Here is a 24,865-nt window from a genome sequence, read left to right as displayed (position 1 = left end):
TCACTATAATAGTTAACACACCATCCACAATCTTGAATAGTTTCAGCACATTGTGTGCGTTAGAAATATTAACAAAGTGCTTTAGTAATGTTACCATTATCACATTGCATAATTCTTTGTTTTGTACTCAAGCTATTATGTGGGTAGCTTCATTCCTCTACATACATCTGAATGTATGTAGTTTCCTTGACCCAAAAAGAAGTGAAAATTGTCAGACATAAAATTATGGGATTTTTTTTTTTAAAGTTCTGAAGAACTGTGTTTTATGAGCAGTTACTTTTACCTTTCAGACTAGAGAAGTCTTGACTTCTACTGTGAAAAGTCCATTGCAGGAAATGGAACACACGATCTGCCAATATCAGAGTTTATGGAAACATTGTATCCCTTGGTACCCAGAGGTTTTTAAATGAACATACTAACCATTTGGAATGCTGTTTTCCCCCAGGAAGATGGCTATTCTACACACATTAGACTAAACTATACAAAGTTTGCTATCGTATATGACCCAAAATGGAAACTGGGGCACCACTTCATGAGATTAATGAACAAGCATAGTGCAACCACACAGAGTTGCCAGTAATGCAGTCTTTCATGGTCTTTACAATAGCCCATTCCAGGCTACTCTTCAGAAGTGTCTGATGGTATATGGATTGTAGAGGTGACTACAACACTAAGATGTCTATTTCACTTGTGATATTTGCCATATTATGAATGAATGATCTGTTAATGCCGTTACTCTAACTTAAATGTTTCTGTAAATGTATGAACTACTGAGGTTACCTTGACTGAAATTAAATGAGACGACTTACAAGTAAGTCGTTCAAGCAGATCTAAAGAATAGTGAAACTGGGTTTTTTGCCCAAAGACTGATTGTGCATGAGGAAGTGGCTCCTTATTCCAGTACAGATGTTTTATCAGTTTATAAACTATGTTCGTAAAACAAAACAAAAACTTGTTTTCCAAAATATACGTTCCTTCTAATAGAGGAACCAGTTCTGGTTTAGCTGACAGCATTCAACTGTTTTAAGTACCCGTGATTAGAAGCTAAAGGACAAATCATTAGCATGTCTGCCTATTTAATTGGATTTCATAATATTCTGAAACTGCTGTGATGGGAAGGTGATAGTTATACTTAGAGTAAGCGTCAGGGATAAATGCTAGCATGTGAGATGAGGCTTTCTAACTATTTTTAAAAGGTTTTGAAAGTTATATAACTTAAATATTCTGCTGTACATGTTTTAAATTAAATGATACAGCTTGTGCTATACCTTTACTTTGCTTAGCCTGTGAAACTCCTGGGCCAAAATCTGCCTGGAGTTCCGATCACTGGTGAGTCAAAACTTATTTTCTGTCACTATTGTGTGTAAGGTTTTATGTTGGTTTGTTCTTTTTGAAATGTCTAAGTTTAAGTTGAGGAGTAGAATGCAAAGAGCTGTGTTTTAAAAAACATCTTTAGCCATGCCTATGATCATTTCCATGGCTTTTCCCTTGCTGTCAGTATTTCAGCTGGGCTTAGTGCTTTGTGACAGTTCTGGGCTGTTAGGATTGTATACAGACAGAGGTAACCTTTTAATTGCAGTTTTCTCCCTAAAAGCTTTCTGAAGCAATTTCAGAATGTTACCTGGGCAATGCTTACCAACTACTGTAATTTTCAAGATTAAATATACTTAAACCGGAAAATTGTTTCATGTGGGAATGGTGTCAGATCTGTCTTCATTCAGAGTTGAGTCATATAGGAGAACTTTCTTTAATATTCATTGAATGAATGATGTATATTTAGTCAGGTTTTAGAGTGGTAGCTGTGTTAGTATCAGCAAAAAGAACGAGGAGTACTTGTTGCACCTTAGAGACCAACAAATTTATTTGGGCATAAGCTTTCGTGGACTAAAACCCACTTCATCGGATGCATTCAGTGGCAAATACAGTAGAAAGATGTATATACACACACAGAGAACATGAACTTGAATTAAATTGCAAACTCATCATTAAATTAGGCTTGAATAAAGACTGAAGAGTGGATGAGTCATTACGCAAAGTAAAAACTATTTCCGTATACTAATTTTTCTCCTACTGTTACTCACATCTTAGTCTTGTCAACTGTTTGAAATGGGCCATCTGATTATCACTACAAACGTTTTTTTCCTCCTGCTGATAATAGCCCACCTTAACTTTAATGAGGCTAATCAATTGGTATGGCAACACCCATTTTTCGTGTGTGTGTGTTCGTTCCTACTGTATTTTCCACTGCATGTATCCGGTGAAGTGGGTTTTAGCCCACGAAAGCCTATGCCCAAATAAATGTTAGTCTCTAAGGTGCCACAAGTACTCCTAGTTCTTTTGTACATTTAGGCGTGTCTTTATATGATGCCATTCATTCCTTCTTAAGCTTTCTTAAATTATTGGATCAAAGTTAGGCAATGAGAAATGACTGTCAGTGGTATTTAAAAAGGAGGAGACCACTTAACTTCTTCACAGATAACCTGTTACAAAGCCCTTCTGTTTAGTTTTTTGTTACCTTTTTGCAAAGCAAATATATTGTTGCCATATAGCACAATCTTACTGAAATGACAGTGTGCTAAATCCACTGATGGATTGCTGACAAAAAAACCAAACCATAGGGATTGGCAGCACAGATGGTTATTGTATCTGAATTAATTTGTGGAAAATTGGGTTCTCATTCAAATTATGAACAAAGGTGATTATTTTTATTGGCAAAATCTGGTATTTGCGTTAGCAGGTGGCTTATGGTAATGGGCAAAGTCACAGAGCAACAAGTCCTTATGCCACAAGAATGGTGTGAATTTCTGAAGAAAGGGGAACAAGATTGCAGCATGCATTCTGTTGGACAGTGAAAAGAGTAGAACAACACTACTTACTTGCACAAAAGCTTAGGCAAGATTTGCCAAGAAACCATAAGTGTTTCCCTACATATACTATAGCCTTTTAAACAGAAAATAGGTTTTTTTTTAACTACATGCTATGTGTAAAATATCATGCGCCTTTCTTCTGTTTAAACTGTGATACAGCAGCATAGTTCTGTAAAATGTGACAAATTGTTCAGTAAATGTAATGGTTGTGTTTTTAAAATACTTTCAATTATCCAGACACAAAATACTATTTCCCCACAGGGTCCAGATGAGTGGGGCGTGCTGTATATGGATTGTAACATAAATTTCTAACCAGTGTTTTATTTGGGTGTTAATGTTGTATGTTAACTATAGGCTTCGTCTAAACAAATGTGTGTGTACATATTTTTTTCTTTTAGAATAATGAATATGCTGTTTGACAGAAATGAGAGAGGCTGTATTGAGCCAAAACAAGTCTGTACAAAACGACTATATATCTGTTTAAAGGTGTACTACTATTTACTAGTAAAATGATGTACAAGCTGCTACCATCTATGAATGTAGCAAAACACTTATTTCCCTTTGTCAGTGTGGCTGTTTTAAAATGAAAAACCAAGTGCATTACAATCTTAGTTTATGATGTGAGGCAACAACTTTTTTGTTTCCATTAACAGAGTAGTAATCACTGTCAGATCTTTGGAGTAGACCAGAAATGGGCTACCTGACCCATTTCTTTCAGTAGGGGGAATTTTAACTAATGTTTCTCTTTTGCAGAGCTTTTGTGATTATTTTTTTTTTCTGATTTCACTAAATGTGATTCTTCAGGAAAATGGTTCTAGATAAGTAAAACTTTCTGTAAACGTTCTTTCCATGTTTTCTTAGGAACAATGAAGTATCTAAATGGTCAGCGGGAGATTGCTCAGTTTCCAACTTCCTTAAAACCAGTTAAAGCAGAAATGAAAACACGTTTCTTTTGTTCTCATTGTTGCATTCCTAAATTTACATTAATTTAGTAATATATAAAATAGTATATGGAAAGGAGATGGGGGGAGGAAGTAATTGATACAGTTTAAGAAACAGATACTTTACAAATACTAATGAACAGAGTAAGCCCAGTGGATGGTTTGTATTTGGAAATGGGACATATAGCCAGCCTTTCACAGCTTGACTTGTGTGGTTGATAGCAGTACTTTGATTGCTATGTATGGTGGCTGGCTCTGTGGCCTTTGTGAAAAGAATTTTGTGGTCTCAGAACAACTTCCACCACAGTTTCTCCATTACCAAAAGCCACTGCAGTTTGTACTAAATAACTTTAAACTTCAGCTTCTGTACAGAGACTCAACTGGTGGAAGACTGAATGAAGAACTGCTCTGATACAGTGGAAATGGTTTAGAAGGACAACCTCCTGCACACTCAAAATTAGTGACCTTCACTGATGCCTAAAGAAGGATGAACTGAGTCTTTTTCAGTATTCCTCAATTTGGGCCTGATTCTAATCTCACAGTAGCTTTGTACATTGATAGGCATACTGATTTCAGAGGGGCTACTCACTTACCTTAGGGTGACAGCAAAGTCAAGCCTAATTTCAGATGGTATTCAATTTTCATAAAGTTATTTAGATGACATTAGTATGAATTTTAAACTTGAATGTGTTGGTTTATCCTCTGTCCTGGGGACTGATGCCATAAAAGCCTAAAACAAACAATTGTTGCAATGTTTGGAAGTACAATAACTATATGCTCTAGATCAGAGGTTGGCAACATTTCAGAACTGCTGTGCCAAGTCTTCATTTATTCACTCTAATTTAAGGTTTTGTGTGCCAGTAATACATTTTAACATTTTTAGAAAGACTTATAGAAAGAGACCATAATACATAACTAAACTATTGATGTATGTAAAGTAAATAAGGTTTTTAAAATGTTTAAGAAGCTTCATTTACACTTAAATTAAAATGTCAGTAGCCAGGACCTAGGCAGCGTGAGTGCCACTGAAAATCAGCTTGTGTACTGCCTTTGGCATGTGTGCCATAGGTTGCCTACCCCTGATCTAGATCACTTTGTTCTCAAACTTGGAGGCGGCTTCCAAGGGAGGAGCAGGAATGTGTCAAGGGAGGTCCAAGCTCTGTAGGGTGGGTTGGTTGGTTTTTTAAAAGCTCTGGCTGTCAACCCTGGGTGGTTGGGGCTTGTGCTGAAAAGCTTTGCACAGCTGGGAGATGAGGACAATTGGAGCCCTGCTGCTCGAGCTCCCCCCTTGCCCTCAATCCCTCACTTGGAGGTGGTGGGGCTCTGGCTGTCAGCCGCGGGGTGGCAGCGGCAGAAGCAGCGTAGAAGTAAGAGTGGCAATGGGGTGTTATCTGCTATGAAAAGTGATGACATGAAGAAGAGGAGACCCCATCAAATAAATTTGAGAACTACCACTGCGCTAGATTGTGTGGTTTTCCTATATGCCCTTCCCAGATGCCCAAAATATTTAGCTTTTAGGCTGGTGCCCAAAGATATGCTTATTTAAAGTGTGGCTCTGTTCTGCTATGCTGATAATGTATTTCATACTCAGTGGATTTGATTCTACTTCTTTATAATGGAGTTTTACCTTTTTGTAAATCTTTAACTCTAAGGGCTCATAGTAACCTTTTGTTTTACACCAGTCAAAGTAGGAGAATTGAGCCTCCTACATCTACTGTTTGTGTGTAATCAGACTTTATCAGCACAAAGTGACTAGATAAAGCTTTTCTTCTTTTTACTCCTATTTAGCCCTCCAGCCTTGCCACAGCTAAGGTAGAGTGAGCTGAATTCTATTCCCTTGTGCTTTATTAGCAGAATTGTTTAGGAAGTGCTATTTATTTGTAGCGGTCCAAGCATCCTCAAGGCAATGAGGATGCATCAGAGTCAAAGGGCATAATTTGATCTGTAAAATCTTTTTACAGGGCCGATGCTACGTGTACAGGAAGGGATGAATCCACCTTCACTTGTAGATTTAGAAGTTATAAAACTATATTTTAAATTGAGCTCCCAGTATGTTAAAAAATCATGAGTCAAACTCTCTAGAAACATGAGCGGAGCTTTAAAAATCATAAGATTATGTAAAAAAAATTTTACCTTCTTTTTGAGCCCTTAGGGGCGCTAAGGTCACATTGTTAAGCTTTCTCCACAGTCACCCAGGCTGAAAACTTACTTTTCTTTTACACTAAAGGTTGAAATCATCACGTACCCACTTGGTTCTAGGAGCTGGGGCAGTTTTAAGGAAAAGAATAATTATGCGCCTCGTGACAAAATCACGAGCGTTAGCTCTATTGAGCTGATTCGTTTGTAAAACCAGCAATCACGAGGAAAGAAATCTGAAGTGACCAGGCTTGGACGGTCTGTTTTAGCACAATCTGACGTTATGGGTTTGAAATTATCCCTCATCCTCTCGTAACAGAGCTAAGACGAGACACCTCCCCGCAGCGATTGTGTGCGCGTCTGTAAGCGACCAGACAGGAACCGGGGGGCCGCCGGGCGATAAACCGGCTGCTGCTTCCTCCCCGAGGAAGGCCCTGAATCGCCTAGGCCGGGGAAGGGCAGGGCAAGGACGAGGCGAGCTCCTGCATCGCACGGCGGGCGGGGGCGCTGTGAACATCCAGGGGCCGCTCTGGGTTCGCCCCATCCATAGCTCGGAGCTCGCTCGTGTTCCCTGGCCCGAGCTCGGCCCGCCATGCCCCGGAAGCGAGCGGGCTGCGCCTGCGCTGTGGCGGGGCTGGGCTCCCGGCGTTCCCGGCAGCGAGGCAGAGAAGGCGGCGCGGAGAGGGCGAGGGGAGTGTCTCTGCTGCGCAGGCCCGAGCCCCTCGCGCGCGGGGGTCTCCCGCCCGCCCGGCCGCCCGCCCGCCATGGTGCGGTTCCTGCACGTCCAGAACCGGCAGCGGCCGCCGCCGCCCATCTGCAGCGACTGCCCCGCTGTCCAGGTGCGGGGCTGCCCCGGAGCCTGGGGGGCGCTGCGGGAGGGGGGCGTGTGTCTGTGTCCCGCCTCTGAGGGGAGCGTGGGGCAGGGATCCCCGCGGGGTCGCTCTGTCGAGGGCTCCGGAGCATGAACGTGCCTGAGAATCGCTGGAGTCAAGGCTGGTCCGTTTCTTCTGGATCAAACTCCTCTGCTGGGAATCGGGCCCCAGAGAGTCTGAGGTGTAGTTGAAATAAAACACCCGCCCTGATTACCGCCCTTTAACAAAAGCAGCACTTGACTCTGCTAAAGTGTGGGGTGAGTTTGAGTTGTTACACGTGTGGCCGTGGTAGCCGCCCCTTTAAATCCTGACTTGTGCACGCGACACATTAACATCAAACAAAACTCAGTTAAAGTGGGCTGTTCGGGGTGGGAGAACGATGCGTTTGAAATAGGAGTGGAATGAGGATGTCTGGCCTGTATTAATATGCAGTTTATTCTGTCTGACAACTTATCTGGAGGAGCATCCACAATCATAAACTACTCCTAACTGGATGCTTTCATGGCTACGCAGGAAGATAATTTTCAGTTTAGAGTCTGAGCCCGCAGGTCCTTTTCATAAAATTTCTATTGATGTCAAGGTGTGGAGGGCTTACAGATTCGGTTCCTTGAAGTAGGTCTGCCATAATAAGTTGCTGTCTCAATCTCTGTAAGCTGCCTAATTGTGATATGTATTGAGCTATATCAAGTAGGTAGTGGGGCAGGAATACTTTGCTTTAACCTGAATTAATCATTGTGAAAGTATTTTGGTTAGTTGTAATTTGAGTACAATTTATTAATGTGTGCAGGATTTTTATTTGCTCACAACAGGCTGAGGCATCTCCATACTCTTTACTTGACATCTCTTTGAAAGCGCTGACTGCTGACCTAGAGAAGTTTTGTACTGAGAGACAAGATGGAACACTATGCCTGAAAGAATCTGAAAGACTTCCCCAAGAAGTAGCTGATCGATTGCTGCAGACTATGGCATTTCATGGTAAGACAACTGTCTTAGGATCAGCAAGCGTAGGTCTGGTGGAAAAGCTGGATGTCGGACACTTCAGTCATTTGAGTTGTATTTTTAACATCTGAAATCTTGGAGTAATACCACTCAAACATTCTTTTCCATCTCATATTTCATCTTTGGAAATCTGATCACCACCACCTTCAGAAAGTTTGTTCTCTTTACCTTGTCCCCAAAGTCATTTCTCTTGAATTGATTGCATCTTGTTTCTACTTTTACATTTTCTCTTCTACTTTTCTTAAATTGGAATTATCTAAATTTGAAGGCAACCAAAATTTCCCCCAATTTATGGTCACCTACCCCCAGATTTTAGTGTGCCTCCTCTGCTCACCTCAAAAATGTGAGAAGGGTGGAAATTTATTTTAAAATATTAGTTAACAATATTTATTTTGGTTCCATCTTGGACTTCGTGAAGTTCTGGTGAAAAGTCTGGGAAAGGCAGGGCATGGGTGTGTGTGTGGGAGTAGACAATAAAACATCTCGCTGGCATCACAAGTTAGAAATATGACCCATTTAATCTCTTTAAATCTTGCTTTCTTTTTTATTTCAGCTAGTGATGGGCAAAACTTTCCCACCTTTTCACAAATAATTGAGGCTTGTGCGTTTAAATGCTGCCTGATCATTTTAACATGACCATTTTAAAATGATGTACCATGCTTGATAATTCTCACATCTTTTAACATAGTCCTGACTGTATCCATAATCTGTTTTCCTGTAGAGTATGTAGAAATGGTGTCCTGATTTACTAGGATATAAGTATAGGGTTAAATCTATATATGCTGTATTTGTAAAGGAGCGCTTGAAAAGATGTGATTGAAAAGCTAACCGCCAGTGGATGCTTGAATTTAAGGGACAGCTAAAAGACTATTAACTTATTCTTTTCCCCTTCTCTTGCTCTTCTCACAAGCACACAGTCGTGACCTTTAAGGGGGAATTTTTACGGTTCTGTTAGTTCTCTAACAAGCTAGAATAGCAGTGTGTGTGTGTGTGTGTGTGTGTATAAATCTACCATTTAACATGAAAATAGAGCATCAAGGAGTTTGTACTTCAAGTTATAGTATGTTTTTACTCTCAAATACTCGTTGTATAATGAACAGTATAGAACATAATGAAGATTTTTAGTCAGAATAGAGGGTTTAGTAACAGCGTTTCCACCAAGCCCACAAAGGTGAGGTACCCTGTATCCAGTGTAAAAGAATGTATTCCTTGCCGCATACATGTTCAGGATATAATATGTGTTTTTATTGTGAGGAAGGCTATAACACTTTATCAGTTCACTGCCATAAGCCTTTTTGAGGATTCAAAACATGAGGAAGGAGAAACATCTCCTTTCAAAATCCATTTATTCTTCTCAGTTTCCTGCTCATAGATTGTTTCCTTACCTTCTAAGAATAATCCTTGCAATTTTCTCATGTATGAGTATGCCTCCTGGCTAAAGTATACTGAACATGAGGGATGAAATAGGAGCACTTTCTATAGTTCCATTACATTGCCGTCTGCTGTAACACACTTATTGCTGTTTCCCAATAGAGCTGCTGAATGATGGAACTGTGGGCATTTTCCGAGGTAACCAAATACGCTTGAAACAAGCTTGCATCCGGAAAGCAAAAATATCTGCACTATCTTTCAGAAAAGCTTTCTGCCATCATAAGCTGATAGAACTTGATGCTACAGGGATGAATGCAGACATTTCTATTGCAGATATTGTAAGTGGACTTGGTAGCAATAAGTGGATCCAGCAAAATCTTCAGTGCCTTGTGCTGGACTCATTAAGACTTTCCCTGACAAATCCATATGAAAGGTGCTTCAATCAATTGTCTGGTCTTCGTGCTTTGAGCATTACCAATGTTCGCTTCCACAATGAGGATTTAGTGGAGATTGCTTCACTTCCAAGGCTGGAAAGTTTGGATATATCCAACACTTCTGTTACTGACATAACTCCACTTCTCGCCTGCAAGGATCGACTTAAGTCTCTCTCTATGCACTACTTGAAGTGTTTAACAATGACTACGCCCCAAGTCTTGGATGTCATAAGACAACTAAAGTATTTGAACCATCTTGATATTTCGGATGATCAGCAGTTTACATCTGACATACCTGTCTCTTTACTAGAGCAGAAAGACATCCTACCTCACCTAGTGTCTTTGGACATTTCTGGCAGTAAATACATTACTGATGAAGCTGTAGAAGCATTTGTCAAACAGCGACCTGCAATGCAGTTTGTGGGACTACTTGCTACTGATGCCGGCTACTCTGAATTCCTTTCGGGAGAAGGAAACTTGAAGGTTTGCGTTTTAAAAAAAAAAACAAAAAAAAACACATTGCATGCAAAAGGAAGTGTGATCTACTGTGTTGTGTAGGAAGTAGAGCTAGGAACTCTGAATCCTACTTCCAGTAGGGGAAAAAAGAGTTCAGGGAGAGGAGCAAAGAGATGTTGTTTAACTCTTCTTTGCCCTACTTCTCTCTGACTAATCCTATCCTAATGAAAGCAACTTTGAGAATAAATCTAGTAAGGGTCAAAACAGTTTGTGCAGTTAACAGTTGAACTTGTTGAATATTGGGAATGGAAAAAAAAATTAAAATAAAATTTATTACTTCAATGAAAAAGACAAAAGAAGTTGTAGACTAACATTACTAGTGTTTGTCCAGCTCTGTTCTGTGCCCAAAGTTAAAATGAGCAAAAAAGTGAATTGAGACAGACAACTGAGTTGATGTGAGAGCAGTTTTGTTTAGTGGTCTTGCCTAGATGCATTTATCCTTCATATGGAGCACTAACAAACTGCTGTGTTGTATTTGAACTATTTCCATGGCTCTGGGCAGAGCCTGGACAGAGCTCAGGATTGAGATCTTTGAACAGAAGGCGCTGTCACAATGCAAAGAATATTTCTGGAGAATTTTCTAAGTATGTTCTTATATTACTACATGTGAGTTATATTATAGCTCGGGTGGGCAGACCACAGCCCATCAGATCTTTTAATCCAGACTTCAAGCTCCCACTGGGCAGCTCCTGGAAGCTGGGCTCTGCACAGCTCCCAGAAGCAGTGGCATATCCCCCCTCTGGCTCCTATGTGTAGGGGTAGCCAGGGATTCTATACACTGCCCCTGCCCTAAGCGCCGACTCTGCAGCTCCCATTGGCTGGGAACTGCAGGGGCGTTGCCTGCAGATGGGGCAGCGTGCGAAGCAGCCTGGCCAGTGCCTCGCCTCCGCGTAGGAGCCAGAGGGGGGACATGTCGCTGCTTCAGGAACTGCTTGAGGTAAGCAGTGCCCGGAGCCTGTGCCCCAACCCCCTGCCCCAGCCCTGATCCCTCTCCCACCTTCCAAACTTCTGATTCCTAGCCCGGAGCATCCTCATGCACCCCACAGCCCGCACCCCCAACCAGAGCCCTCACCCGCCCGCACCTCAACCCCCTGCCCCAGCCTGGAGCCCCCTCCCGCACTCCAGACCCAGATGTGGCCCTTAAGCCAAAAAGTTTGCCCACTCCTGTTATAACTAGATGACAGCTTGCTCATTGTAACATCATATTTTGAATGGTTTTGGACAAGACTAAATTATTTGCATAGTTTCAAAAGATCCAACTTTTCAAAGGAAACATGAAATTTTCCAATTAAACTTCAGTGTATTAACTATTTTGTGCCCCAGGTATCGGGAGGAGCAAATGAGATTCAGATTTCTGAAGCTCTGAAGCGTTACAGTGAGCGGTCATACTTTGTGAAGGAGGCTTTCTTTCGTCTCTTCACCCAGACGTGTTTTATGAGAATAACTAAGCCTGAAATCTTAAAGGTAAAAATGAATTGCTGGTGAGAGTAAATATCAACATATTTGTTGTATTTAGGGGTGTGTGTGTGTAAAAATCCGTAACTCATCAGGTACACATCACAGACTCTTCTCCCTTCCCTGGAGTTAGCTAGTATGCTGAGTGAGGCTATTTCAGAAGTACACTTGCAGGAGTAACCCGGGTGCTGTAATCTCCTTTCCTGTTGATCATAACTATCACAGCACGTAACAAAAGAAGAGATGGATCTGGGGAGAGTTCATGCTTCTCACTTCCTGAGTTTTAGAGATTAGGGCCAATACCCTTAAATGGATTTGGATTTAAATGGGGAGTTGATGAAGGCATGCTTTTTGTTTCCTCCCTTTAGGATTCTGACTGGATCGTGATGGAATGGCTGTAGCTTTTGCAGTCAATTCTAGGTAGAACATGTTGACTAGTCCAGCATGTTCGCTATGAAAGTATGGGTGGGACTAACTAGGTCTGCATCTGGTGCAATTTTATGGTTAATCAAGGATCACAGAAGACATTCCCAGCCACTTCTTAGGTGTCCTGGAGAAGCAGTGAAGGACTGCCCTCTTGCCATTCCCAGTACTCATTCTCCATTGGCTGTTGGAGGTCAGATGCCATCAGGTGCAGTCATAGATCTTGCCTCTTCCCCAGGTGTGCCCCCTGTTCACAATAATATCACTTCCATCTCCCTGCAAATTTAGTTTGAGGTCACTGTCCTTTCACATCCTGCAGATAGTAGGACATATCATGGAATGGAGAAGAACTCACACCCTTATCTAGGTGATATGATTGCAGAATAAAATTGATGATCGCCATTACAATCCTACTGCGCTACTAAGAGGGTGCACTTCTGGGTATACTTGTTGCATTTGGTTAATAACTATTCAGTAATCATAATTAGAAGTGCATCATAACTTGTACAGTATTGTGACTGTCTTACAAAATTAGAAATATGAGGTCTTATTATGTGAACATAACTTCTATTTCAGCTTGTGATTGTTGGAATGAGAAATCACCCCTTGGACTTGGCAGTGCAGTTAACTGCTAGTGCGTGTTCTCTTAACTTAACTAGACAGGGTCTGTCTGCTGGCATGCCTGTTCGTCTGCTATCCGATGTGATCCATTTACTACTCAAAGCCGTGGAAAACTTTCCTGAACAGCAACAGGTAAAAGGGCAGGGAGCACAATTTTAATTCGCTTCTCCTAACAAGGAGGGCTATAATATAAAGACAGAACAAGTATGTTTCTGCTCTGAGAAGGCTTCGTTGGTATTGATGTACTGATGTTTTGTTCAAATCAAATGAAATGCCACGATTAGCAGAAAAGACCAGATTTGTAGAATCTGTGGGGTTTTCCCCTAATTTCTCCCTTCTGCTTTGCATCAGTAGAGGCCAACACTAAGGTTGGATGACTGGTGCGCTCTCTACTCTCATGCAGCTTAACAATTTTCTTTTTTGTTTTACTAATTATAAATTATGTATGCCATTAATTTTAACATTCCGATTCCTCTACAGTGTTAATCTTGCCTTGTCATGTTTCATCTTTGCTCTATATTAGCAGACTTCTTATATGTCACTTAATATAGTACAATGAGTACACTTAATTACACAGAAGAATAAATTGAGAATAAGTTGTCTGAAATACATAGAAAGCCGTCATCCTGATTGTATGAACGTACAGGAAATGCAGGCTGGACTCCTGGGAAAGTCAGGAGACTGACAGATGTGTTATAAAGCATGTCCTATTCTTAACCAATATTTGTGAATTGGTGTAAGTGGTGAAGTGCCCTAAAATTACTCCTGAATTGTAAAGAAGACCAAACAACAACAAACTCTGCTTGCATCACCACTGAAAGTCTCCTGCTTTTCCTGTGCAATCAAATGTGGAGTTACATCAGAGTTGTCTTCCTCTGGGAAGTATAACTAAAATCTCAATTCTCACTGAGACATCGGCATCATTCACAGCTAGGGAAATACTGAAGCAGTGACAGACATTTTAAGGACTTTACTGGAAATGGGTATAATTAGTAGATATTCACTAATTGAAGTTACCTTTCAAGCTAGCTGTCCTCTGTACAATGTAGAAATCTCTCTTGCTATATAAAGAGAGTTGCAGTATTCTTGCTGTCATGAGGCCTCAGATGCATTTTAGTATTTTCATAACTTAAAGAGAATTATTAGAAGCTTGTCTTTCAGCAAGCAGGTGAAATTAGTCTGGCCCAAATTCAGTCATTACTTTCTCCACAGCAATTAGATTTCTTTAATTTCTGTTCAGGAAGAAGAAATAGCAATTCCAATATTTGCAATTCCACATCGAGGACTGATGAGTTCTGCTTTCTGTGTGGGTAACTGAATTGGTGGTGGCTGAGATCTCCCACTTACTCCTATCCTCTCATAAGTCGAAAAAGCTAACAATACTAGCCTCCATTAGGAAAGGGCTAGCTAATAAGAGAGCAAATATCATAATGCCATTATATAAATCTGTGGCACACCCGCACCTTGAGTACTGTGTGCAGTTCTGGTTGCTCCATCTCAAAAAAAAGATATTAGATGTGAAAAAGGGCAACAAAATTATTACAGGTATGAAACAGCTTCTGTATGAGGAGAGATTTAAAAGATTTAGACTGTCCATCTTGATGACTAAGAGGGGATATGGTAGAAGTCTATATATGGTTTGAACAGGGAATTATTTACCCTTTCACATAACCAATGAATTAATAGGCAGTAGTTTTAAAACAAACAAATGGAAGTACTTCTTCACATAACACACTGTCAACCAATGGAACTCATTGGCAGGGGTTACATTGTGAAACTCAAAAGTCTGATTGGGTTAAAAAAGAATTAGATAAGTCCATGGAGGATAAGTCCATCACTGGCTATTAGCCAAGATGGGCATGGTCACAACCTCATTCTCTGGGTTGCCCTAAAGCTCTGACTGCCAAAAGCTGGAACTGGATGAAAGGGGATGGATCACTCAATAATTGTGTTTTCTGTTGTCTCTTTGAAGCTGCTGGCATTGGCCACTGTCAGAAGACAGGATACTGGGCTAGCTGGATAATTGATCTGATCTCATATGCCCCTTTTACATTATTATGAGATAGCACACCCTAAACTAAGTAATGGTTAGTGGCAGCAATATTCATGTGCTTTTCTTGAATCCAGTCTGGGCTGATAGCAAAGGCTGTTAAGGAAATGCTTTAGATCCAAAGCTGTGATACAGCCAACTGTAATCTTGTGGGATGGTAACAGTCTGCCTTTCTTGCAACACTGAATTCATACAGCTGATACCCTTGAGGAGAGGTTAAGGCTGGTAGTGAGGACTTGGAATGAGATTTTACAAAGAGGTCCAATTCTTAGACAACTTTGAATATGAATTTAAAGAATCTCACAGCAACATAAAATTTAACATCTTCCCCTTTCCAAAAACCTCCTTGTACGATAAAGTTAAGGAAGGAACAAAACTGGATTTATTAATATCATACATTCTAGGGGGGATTGCATTCAGGAGCCTTTACATTGTTTAAGATTTTGTTTATGGTATCTCAATTCCATCCTCTGCTTGTTTAATTATTTGTGTCTAATAATACAATACAGGGTTCCCTAATGATTAGTGAACTGCAAAATTATTATAAAATAAAATACGAGAGCGCGCTTCTGTAACTTCATAAAATCTTCTTCTCCCCCCCCCCCACCAAAAAAAAAACAAAACCACAGCTGCAGAAGAATTGCCTCCTCCTACTATCTAGTGTCAGGATCCTTCAAGATGTTCCATTTAACAGGTAAGTGGCAACCCAATACATTGAAATAGGATGTCAAGCAGCATGTCAAATATTTGGAACAAATTTTCTTTTTTCTGATTTTCTTTTTTTTAATCATAACTTTCATCTTTAAACTTTCTTTTGTGGACCCTCAATTAACTAGTCTTCTGAATTGTCATTCAGAAATTTTTGGTTCGCTTCCTAAGGCCTAATTCTTGCTTATAGACTCATAAACTGCAAGTAACTCCACTGAAGCAGATGGTGTTATATTTGTACAAAGCTGGTGGGAGATCAGACTAGCAGTAAAATCTTGGCCCAATTGACGTCAATGGCAAAATTCCTGTTGACTTTGGAAGGGCCGACACGTCACGGTTTCTATTTCCCTGGATGTGTTCATCTGCTAGAGGGAAAGGCAGTTGCCTTGTATATGACTTCAGTGTTCTTTCTTATCTGGCAATGGTATTAATACACTATTGATGACGTTGTGGTAGCCGGGGAGGTCCCAAGATATTAGACAGTGAGTGAGGTAATATCTTGTATTGGAACAGCTGTTGGTGAGAGAGACCAGCTTTCGAGCTACACAGAGCTCTTCCTCGTGTCTCTCTGAAGAAGAGCTCTGTGTAGCTCCAAAGCTTGCGTCTCTCACCAGCAGAAGTTGGTCAAATAAAAGATATTACTTCACCCACCTTGTCACTCTATTGATGACATTGGGAATTGACTGCCTGGAGGGAGGAATGGGTGACGGAAGCAGAAGGTATGAGTGGAGGATTCTTTACTCTGACAGGAAGAAAGGGAAACCTTTCTTCAGATGTGGAGAGGGGGTTTGGTGGCAGTTCTGTTAGTAACAAAAGACATCACTCATGCATTAATAATGAGTTATTTACTGTTGCTCACTTAGTCATTTTTTAGATAACCTTTTAAAACTCTTGGATCCCTGTTAGCATCTTTCTTGTGGCCTGATCAAAGGCTGCTATAAATTAGTCTTTGTTATTGCCCATTTTCGGGGGTAAGGAGAGGATATGCAACAACCAGGCTTGTGCTTTTGTATCCTTTGGAAACTAAGCATGTTTCCTTCAGTTTCCAGAGGTTGATATGAGAACCCTAGAGTCTGAGATGCAAGATGAAATTTAAGTTTTGTATAACTTACACTCTGCTGTCATAATCTAGGTTTGAAGCTGCCAAACTTGTTATGCAGTGGCTGTGTAACCATGAAAATCAAAATATGCAAAGGATGGCAGTGAATATAAGCTCTATTCTAGCTTTGAAGGTATGAGACTTAAATTTGGAAATGTTCAAACTTCTGTTTCCTAATTTTCAACAGATATTTCAGATACTCATGTAACATTATTGACTTGCAGCTTTCATCTGAGCAAACAGCACAACTCAGTGCAGAGCTCTACATCGTTGTGGGGGTGAGTTGCACATGTGACATTCTTTATCTCCAGATATTAAACCAACATCATGAGAGAAATGACTCAGTTCTGAGCAACCCACATTTGTACAGCACAGAGCATGATGAGGCTTAAGGTCTTTTGGTGCTTTCACAATATCAATATGAATTATTACTAATGTCTGCAATGAGAATCAAAGCCAAAATCTAAAACCTTATTTTTTGCTTTTCCTTTACAGGAACTTCTTGAAATAGTTGAACAGAAAACAAATTTGAATGAAGTAGATACTACTTTCATGTTTACTCTGAGTGCACTTTGGAATCTCACTGATGAATCCGCTACCACCTGTAGGCACTTCATTGACAACCAAGGGTTAGAACTCTTCATGAGAGTCTTAGAGGTGAGAGTGTGACTGACTGTGGTCGATTGCTAGCATACATCAAAACTTTATTTAATGATGACCTTTGTTTGTCTTGACAGTGTTTTCCATCTGATTCAGCTATACAACATAAAGTTCTTGGCCTTCTGGTAAGATCAAAATCAAGTTCTGTTTTAAAATAATCATTAGTATTCTATTACTTGTTTCTATTTAACTTTCAGTTAGGAAATACCTGGAGGGCATGTTAACTTCTTTTAGTAAAAAGAGATTTTCTCCCTTGCAATTTAAAAGTATCAGTTTATATCCTTAGACACTCATCTCAGCATCATTTTTACATTACACTGATGATTTTCTGAAAAACAGTTTACAGTGCATGGATTAAAATAGAAATAACCATTCAGCAGTCAAAGCATTTCCTTCAGTACTTCCGCAGAGGTTAGGGGAGCAAGTGAAATGAGTACAAGTACCCAAAAGAAGATAAAGGTCCAGTTCTGCTCCTGCTGAACTCGATGGCAAACCTCTTGTTAAATTCTGGATTGGACTCAAAATTAAGTAATGTAACAAAATATGAACTGTAGGTCAGGGTTTGGTGGTGGGTGGTTTTATTTGCTTCAGTTTGGTTTTTAGGTATTGAAGCTTTCAGAGTATCAACTATGTTATAGAAAATGGGAGGTATAAGGCCCATCGTCCTTCAGAAGAAATTTATTTACTTATAATGCTTACGAACGTTGTATATGCTGCTTATCTTGTGCACACTGATTTTTTTCACCTATTCTGTCTTACAGAACAATGTAGCAGAAGTGAGAGAACTTCAGTCTAAACTAATGTGGAAGGACTTCGTAGACTGCCTCAGTGAATTATTGTGTAGTGCTGAGATAGAAGTCAGTTTCTTTTCAGCTGGGATTATTGCTAATTTACTATCTAGAGGAGAGCAGGCCTGGACACTGAGTCAAACCCAAAGAAAATCTCTGATTGAACAACTGGTACGCTGGCTAAAACTGATACCCTAGCTATATTCTAGTAGAGTGCTTGTGCTGTTTACTGTAAATATTATAATAATTAGTTTTGTATCTTTACAGCATTCAACCATTTTGAAGTGGCCAACACCAAAATGTAAGATGGTAGCATTGGTTGCCTACAGGTAATGAATTTAGAATAATGTCTTGACAATATTAACTCTTTTACTGTTTCTGACATTTGTGTACTTACTGTGTTTCTGCTGCTGCCGCCGCCGCCAGCCTCATCATCCTAAATGTTCTCCTTTATGGAACACTGCTTGTGTAGCAGATCTCTTGGACATGTTTGAGCAGGGAATGTAGCGAAGAAAAGCCATTTTGGAGCCTGCTGAAATACTGTTCTAGGTAGTTCTAACCAGCAAAAATAACACACACCATTCACAGGAACCAGATTTGGGTCCTGCACCTATGACTTCAACATCCCAAGGCTTTTTTGTTTAGGAGCATATAAATTGCTATGCTGCATTACACTGGTGGCTTATAGTGTAGTATCCTGTCTGTGAGAGTGTCCATTACTACCAGATGTTTCAGGGGAAGTTGCAAGATACCCCATAGCTGAAAATTTATAGAATTGGGCTGTTAAAGGACGCTTTTGCCTAACTTCTGTCAGTTAGAAATTGGCTTAAATCCTGAAGCATGTGGCTTTCTCTTTTTGAAATAATAAAACCTCCACCACAACCTAATGTAGTTGTGGATGTTCCCATTAGCTATATGGCTGTCTTAAAGCTTTATAAATCCTGCCAAGGCGTTGGCCTCTCATGAATGAGTTCCATAGGTAACTCTTGTGGAGGTGTTTTTAAAATTTTCCTTGAATTAGTATGAAACGTAATGTTTTTCAATTTTGTCCCTTTTTTTCCTTAGAGTATAAATGGGAATGTGATTTTTACCCCCATATGCCATTAATTATTTTATATATCTCTATCCCTTCTTGTTCATCTACAATCTAAACTAAACAATCCCAATCTCTTTCCGTATGGAAGGCTTTCCATGCCTTTCATCACTTATTACCTATTTACAGAATCATATAAGTGTAGGGCTAGAAGGGACCTTGAGAGGTCATCTAGTCCAGCCCCCTGTACTGAGGCAAGACCAAGTAAACTAGACCACCCCCGACAGGTGTTTGTCTAATCTGTTCTTAAAGACCTCCAATGATGGGGATTCTACAGCCTCCCTTGAAAGTCTATTCTGGAGCTTGAACTATCCAAGTTTTTCCTATCTAACCTAAATCTCCTTTACTATAGATTAAGTCCATTACTACTTGTCCTACCTTCATGGACATGGAGAACAATTGATCACCGGATAGCTCAGGGGTTTGAGCATTGGTCTGCTAAACCCAGGGTTGTGAGTTCAATCCTTAAGGGGGCCACTTAGGGATCTGGGGCAAAAATCCGTACTTGGTCCTGCTAGTGAGGGCAGGGAGCTGGACTTGATGACCTTTCAGGATCCCTTCCAGTTCTATGAGATAGGTATATCTCCATATATCATTATAACAGCCTTTAACATATCTGAAGACTTATCAGGTCCCTCCTCTGTCTTCTTTTCTCAAGACTAAGTATGTCCAGTTTTTTTAACCTTTCCTCACAGATCAGATTTTCTAAACCATACATCATTTTTGTTGCTCTTCTCTTGACATTGTTCAAATAGTCCGTATCTTTCTGAAGTGTGGTGCCTAAAACTGGACACACTACTGCAGCTGAGGCCTCACTAGTCCCAAGTGTAGTAGGACAGTTACCTCTTGTGTCCTACATATAGCCTACATTCTCTGTAACTCAGTCTTCACATCATGATTTGAAGACTTCAGTAACTCAACCAGAGTTTAGAAGTCTATTACAGGAGTGGGTGGGTGAGGTTCTATGGCCTGCAGGAGGTCAGACTAGATGATCATGATGATCCCTTCTGGCCTTAAAGTCTGAGTCTGTGTGACACTTCCATTAATTCAGCCCAGAATATTAGGCTTTTTTGCAACTGTGACCACATTTAGACCACATCTGGATCACATTTCCTTAGGGTTTTTTTAATGAGACTGTCACATGGGACTGTGTCAAAAGCCTTACTATAAAATCAAGATGTATCATGTCTGCTTTCTCCCCACATCCGCAACACCAGAAATTATGCCAAAGAGGGAAATTAGACTGGTTTGGCACAATTTGTTCTTGTCAAATCCATGTTGGCGTTTACTTCTTAGCCTGTTATTCTCTATGTGCTTACAAATCAATTGTTTAATAAATAATTCCAGCATCTTTCCAGGTGTCAAAGTTAGGCTGACTGTTCTGTAATTCCCTGGGTCCTCATCCATCCTCCATGAGTTCTGGAAGATAATTCTTTATTAAATACTTTTATTGCTGCTGCTATTAGAGAGTGACTAGAACTAGCCACAGTATCCCAGAGGAGGGCCTACCATTGACTTCCATAATGGTATTATAGTATCTTCAGTAGTACTTTCCTATCCCTTTTGATACACAGCCTCCCTCTTTAGTCACTTTTTTGACTGCCACACTTGAGTATTTCCTGGGTGTTTTAATGCAGAATCCAACACTGTGTATGAGAATACCTAAAGCTTAATGTGTTGAGACAGCATAGTTACTCTGAAATAAAGGTATCCAGTATCCCCATGACTTCACCAAATATATTTCTCTTTTTAACCCATAGATCCTTGAATCCTTTCTATCCATTACTTGACTGCTTCACGATACCGGGGGTTCAGCTGTGGGCAGTGTGGGCTATGCAGCATGTCTGCTGCAAAACTCGTATGTATTCAACTTACAGTTTAATCTTTTAATATGAAATTGGATGGTTCTCATGTTCACTCATAAGCCTGTTGGATAAGTACATCAAAGTTTAAGTCATTCTTTGCTGACCTCTTACTCATATAGGGATTATGTTGGATATTAAACAATAGTCTCATTACATTCAATGACTCAAAACATTGTAACAAGCTGAGATACAGTTCCTTGGTTTTTAAACTGATCTGTGTTTGGCAACAATAGGGTAGTAAATAAAATGGCTGGTCAGGATGAATTTGTCTTTTATATAAATCTCATGAGTAAGGCTACGTTTTAGTCACAGGTATTTTTAGTAAAGTCATGGATGGGTCATGGGCAATAAACAAAAATTCACGGGCCTGTGACCTGTCCCTTTCTTTTACTATATACCCCTGACTAAATCTGGGGGTGCCTGCTGAGGGGGTGGGGGGGCTGGCTTCAGGGTGCCCACTGGTGCTGGGGGTGGAGGGCTGGTTCCTGGGCGCCCGCTGGAGCTCAGGGGTGGGGAGCGGCCCAGGACCACTGTCAGGGGCCTGCCAGGACTGCTGCTGCCCCTACTGTCAGGGGGTGGCCCGAGACTGCCAGCAGGAGCCTGCTGGGATTGCCGCTGTCACTGCTGTCAGGGGGCAGCCCAGGACCACCGCCACTGGCGGGGGACCGGTGAGGCTGGCCCCCAGGCAGACTTGCTGTCAGGCACATCTGCAGGCTGCAGAAGTCATGGAGGTCCCAAAAGTCACGGAATCCGTGACAGACTCACAGCCTTACTCATGAGTAAGTAATGCAATTCTGCAAACAATGTATTCTCTTTAAATTGAAAAAACAATCCCATAGAGTTTACAGATGTATTGTAACTAACATGTCTCATTGCTGCTTGGTTTTTTTATGTTAATGTGTACATGTGTGTGAGAGTTGATGGATGTCTCATCCTTACTCACCCCATTGCTTTTGGGACTTTACTGTTCTGCTCCTGAGCATTTCCTAAGGTGTTTTCCAAACCATCAAACTAAATGGCAATTTTTATGAGGAATATTTCTATGTAAGGGAGCAGTTCCCAAAAGTACTTGGGTTGTGTTCATTTTGATATCCTAAGTGTTTGGAAATTATTATAACATTTGGCAGATACACCAAGTTTCTACTGTAAAGCAGGGTAATATCGGAATACTTGTTCTCAGGATATATGAGGTGGGATCTGTGCCTACATTATGCTGTAGGGGTTGAAGTGAGTTGAAAGAGAGGGTATAATTGGAGCTGCTATTGAGCCAGTTCCCCAACATGGTGTCCGTGGCACCGTTCTGTTGGAGGTACTGTGTTTCAGAGGAAACTTTTTAAAACCGAAGTTCTGATCTTTTTTAAAAACGCTGTAGTCCTCTTCAGAATAGGGTTTTCCCTACTATTTCCTACAGTGTCAGGGTGGATGCTGTAATCCACACCTCTTCCTGCCCTAAACTATTGCGTAGCATGGCTGTATGCCATATTCCACCGCAGGGGTGGCTCTAACAGTGTGGAGTGAAGTGGTCTGTAGTAGTTTATAAATTAATAAAGAGTATTATGGACTACAAAATCATTTATGTAATGTACATCAAATAATTAGACCCATGTGTGATCACTGGGTGGCTTTAAAGAGCTTTACATTGTATAGTCAGCCAATCTGCATATGCGTACACTAAAGTCAGTGTCAAATTAGTAGCCTGTTTATAACTCAGTTTTTAATAAACTAGTTTGATTTCAAATCCTGTTCCAGTTCATTTAACTATATCTGGGAAATGTTGACCCTCCCCTCTATACTTAACAATTTTATTACTCTAAGGATGGTATTTCCAAAAGCACTTGGCATTAGCATTATTCTGCCCTCATTGATGTCCTCATAAATGGGAACAACCAATCCAATGCTGAGTGCTATTTAAAATCTTATCTAATATTATGCATGTCAATTTAACTGCATCACTAATTATGTAGTCTAAATATTGGCTGAAGTCAGAGGCAGCATAACTGAATTAGTTAACACTTTAATTTTTCTCCTAATGTAAGTTGTCATTTTGACACTCTCTTAGCAAAGTCCCTAATAAAGATGCACTTTCTCTCTCTCTCTCTCTCTCTCTCTCATTTCAGCTGCCCGGTACTGTAGCATGCTAATTGAAGAAGGTGGCTTGCAGCACTTATATGACATCAAAGAAAACAATCAGACTGATCCAGCTGTCCTGCGAATCAACAGTGAGATACTAGATGCTGTAGAGACACACATGATGTACTATGGGAGACCTAAATATTTAAAGAAGCCACAAAGCAAATCCAATGGATAGCTGTAGATAAAACTCTAATTTTTCTTTGTTATAATCCTTCACTAACTGTACTGAGAGTATCTGGTACTATTGATCACTGCTTAAGATGGGCATTCCTATAAGATTACTGCTGCTTGCACTGAGGAGGGCTTGTACAGCGAGTCCTCTAGGAATGGCTCGTTATGTGACTTGACTTTTGAGGCGGGACATGAGGCTTTGGGATAGATTTTTAAAGGTATTTAGGTGCCTAAAGATGCAGGTAGGTGTGTAGATTCTTACCTGCATCCTCAGTTACCTAAATACAGTTAAAAAACGGCCCTTCACCCCCTTCAGTTACTGTTTGGAAACTGCTCCCATTTGGTTTGTCAGGCAGGGCTCGAACAGAATGGTATGTGCTTGCAAGTCAGCATTTTTACACTCAAGTCTTCGTGCTCACTTCTCACTGTGACCAAAGTGTGCCAAGGGCCATCCCCAACTGAGTCTTCAAAGTCACTTGTAAGCTGTGTCCCTTTTCTAGTCTTGCCAACACTGGACCACTATCCTAGTCTTTTCATGTCGCATCAACAATGTTTGAAATGCTTTGTGGTGTAGAAAAGAATAACTGGATCAGCTCCACTAGAGGTATGCAGTAGGAATAGGCAGGAAAAACTTTAAAAATTAATCAAAAGTTAGGAGTAGAGAGCTTCTGCATGCCCACCAAAAAAACCCCAAAACCAAACTGAAACTCAGTGGGTAACAAAGTACCTGAGATTACCTGTTTCTAATACAGTACCCAGAATATTTGGTCTCCTTACAGGCAGACTAATGGTTGCTTGAGTGTTTCCAAATTCTGTCTTTAGCAGTGCACACACTTTCCCACTGACTGTAGTGGGAGTGAAGTACAGGTCATGGGAGTGTAGAATTTGACTGTGTTGTGCAGTGAATTATATCTCCAAAGAATTATAGTCCAAAATATCATCAACATTCTGTGTAAATCTAATTGCTATGAAACTGTAAATTTAAAACAACTATAATGGGAGTCTTCCAAAGGCTTTTTTAAGTTTTCATACAATAAAATATAAAAAATAGGTCTAAGAACAGCATTTACACATGTATGGAAATTGGAGTTCTGTTGAAAGAAATGGAGACTGTGCAACATGCAAGTGTCTTGATTAAAGTGTAATTGTTGAAGTAAATGGTGCCATGAATTCAGGGTTCTATTGTTTCAGTGTTCCATAAGTGTCTTCTTTCTGGAAAGAAGATGTGAGTGAGGGCCCCTGAGAGGTTGCTCTGCACTGTCTGAGTACTGGGAAATTCCAGTGTGGTTTCTCTTCCCTTAATCAACTCATTCCCCCCACCCCTCCCTTTTTTTCTAAACTCACATTAAAGTGCAGTAAAAATCCATCACACTTACATGGGGATGCTGGATGTTTTACATGTTTATCTTTACCTAAGGTAGTTAAATGAATTTTATCAGATTTACTTGTCTCACTGTTTATATTTCAGTTGAGTCAACTTTCGTTTTCAGATTGTTAGAAATCTAAGTAATGCAGCACTAGTACTATAGGGCACTCTTTAACTGGTTTAATTTAAATTATTGAAGTCTTTCACTTGTTAAGTCTTTAAACAAACTTATTTGGGGGACCAGTTTTTAAAATTCCAGAGATCTGCTCCTAGAAGCTACTGTAGCAGTTTCAAACA

The 24,865-nt window shown here is 40.4% G+C and overlaps 1 protein-coding gene across 3 annotated transcripts; it reads left to right on the top strand.

The window, feature by feature from the left end:
- The first annotated feature begins 521 nt into the window (after window positions 1-521).
- On the top strand, window positions 522-24,360 carry LOC127055453 (protein zyg-11 homolog B-like). 3 transcript variants are annotated; one of them, XM_050962424.1, is made up of 14 exons: window positions 522-1,329; window positions 7,626-7,791; window positions 9,349-10,103; window positions 11,460-11,600; window positions 12,591-12,767; window positions 15,315-15,379; window positions 16,526-16,625; window positions 16,717-16,770; window positions 16,988-17,149; window positions 17,230-17,277; window positions 17,914-18,111; window positions 18,208-18,269; window positions 20,794-20,891; window positions 23,016-24,360. In XM_050962424.1, exons 2-14 carry the CDS (start codon window positions 7,779-7,781, stop codon window positions 23,204-23,206), a joined length of 2,064 nt encoding a protein of 687 aa, XP_050818381.1. In that variant the 5' UTR covers window positions 522-1,329; window positions 7,626-7,778; the 3' UTR covers window positions 23,207-24,360. The 3 variants fall into 3 exon arrangements, with proteins under 3 accessions (XP_050818381.1, XP_050818380.1, XP_050818382.1); XM_050962423.1 differs by lacking the exon at window positions 522-1,329 and adding an exon at window positions 6,607-6,783; XM_050962425.1 differs by lacking the exon at window positions 522-1,329 and adding an exon at window positions 6,881-7,073.
- Window positions 24,361-24,865: the final 505 nt, after the last annotated feature.

Source organism: Gopherus flavomarginatus, chromosome 7 (assembly GCF_025201925.1).
Source record: "Gopherus flavomarginatus isolate rGopFla2 chromosome 7, rGopFla2.mat.asm, whole genome shotgun sequence".
In the NCBI taxonomy this organism is placed as follows: Eukaryota; Metazoa; Chordata; order Testudines; family Testudinidae; genus Gopherus; species Gopherus flavomarginatus.
Note: the sequence above shows the minus strand (reverse complement) of the source record. Positions and strands in the feature narration are given on the sequence as shown.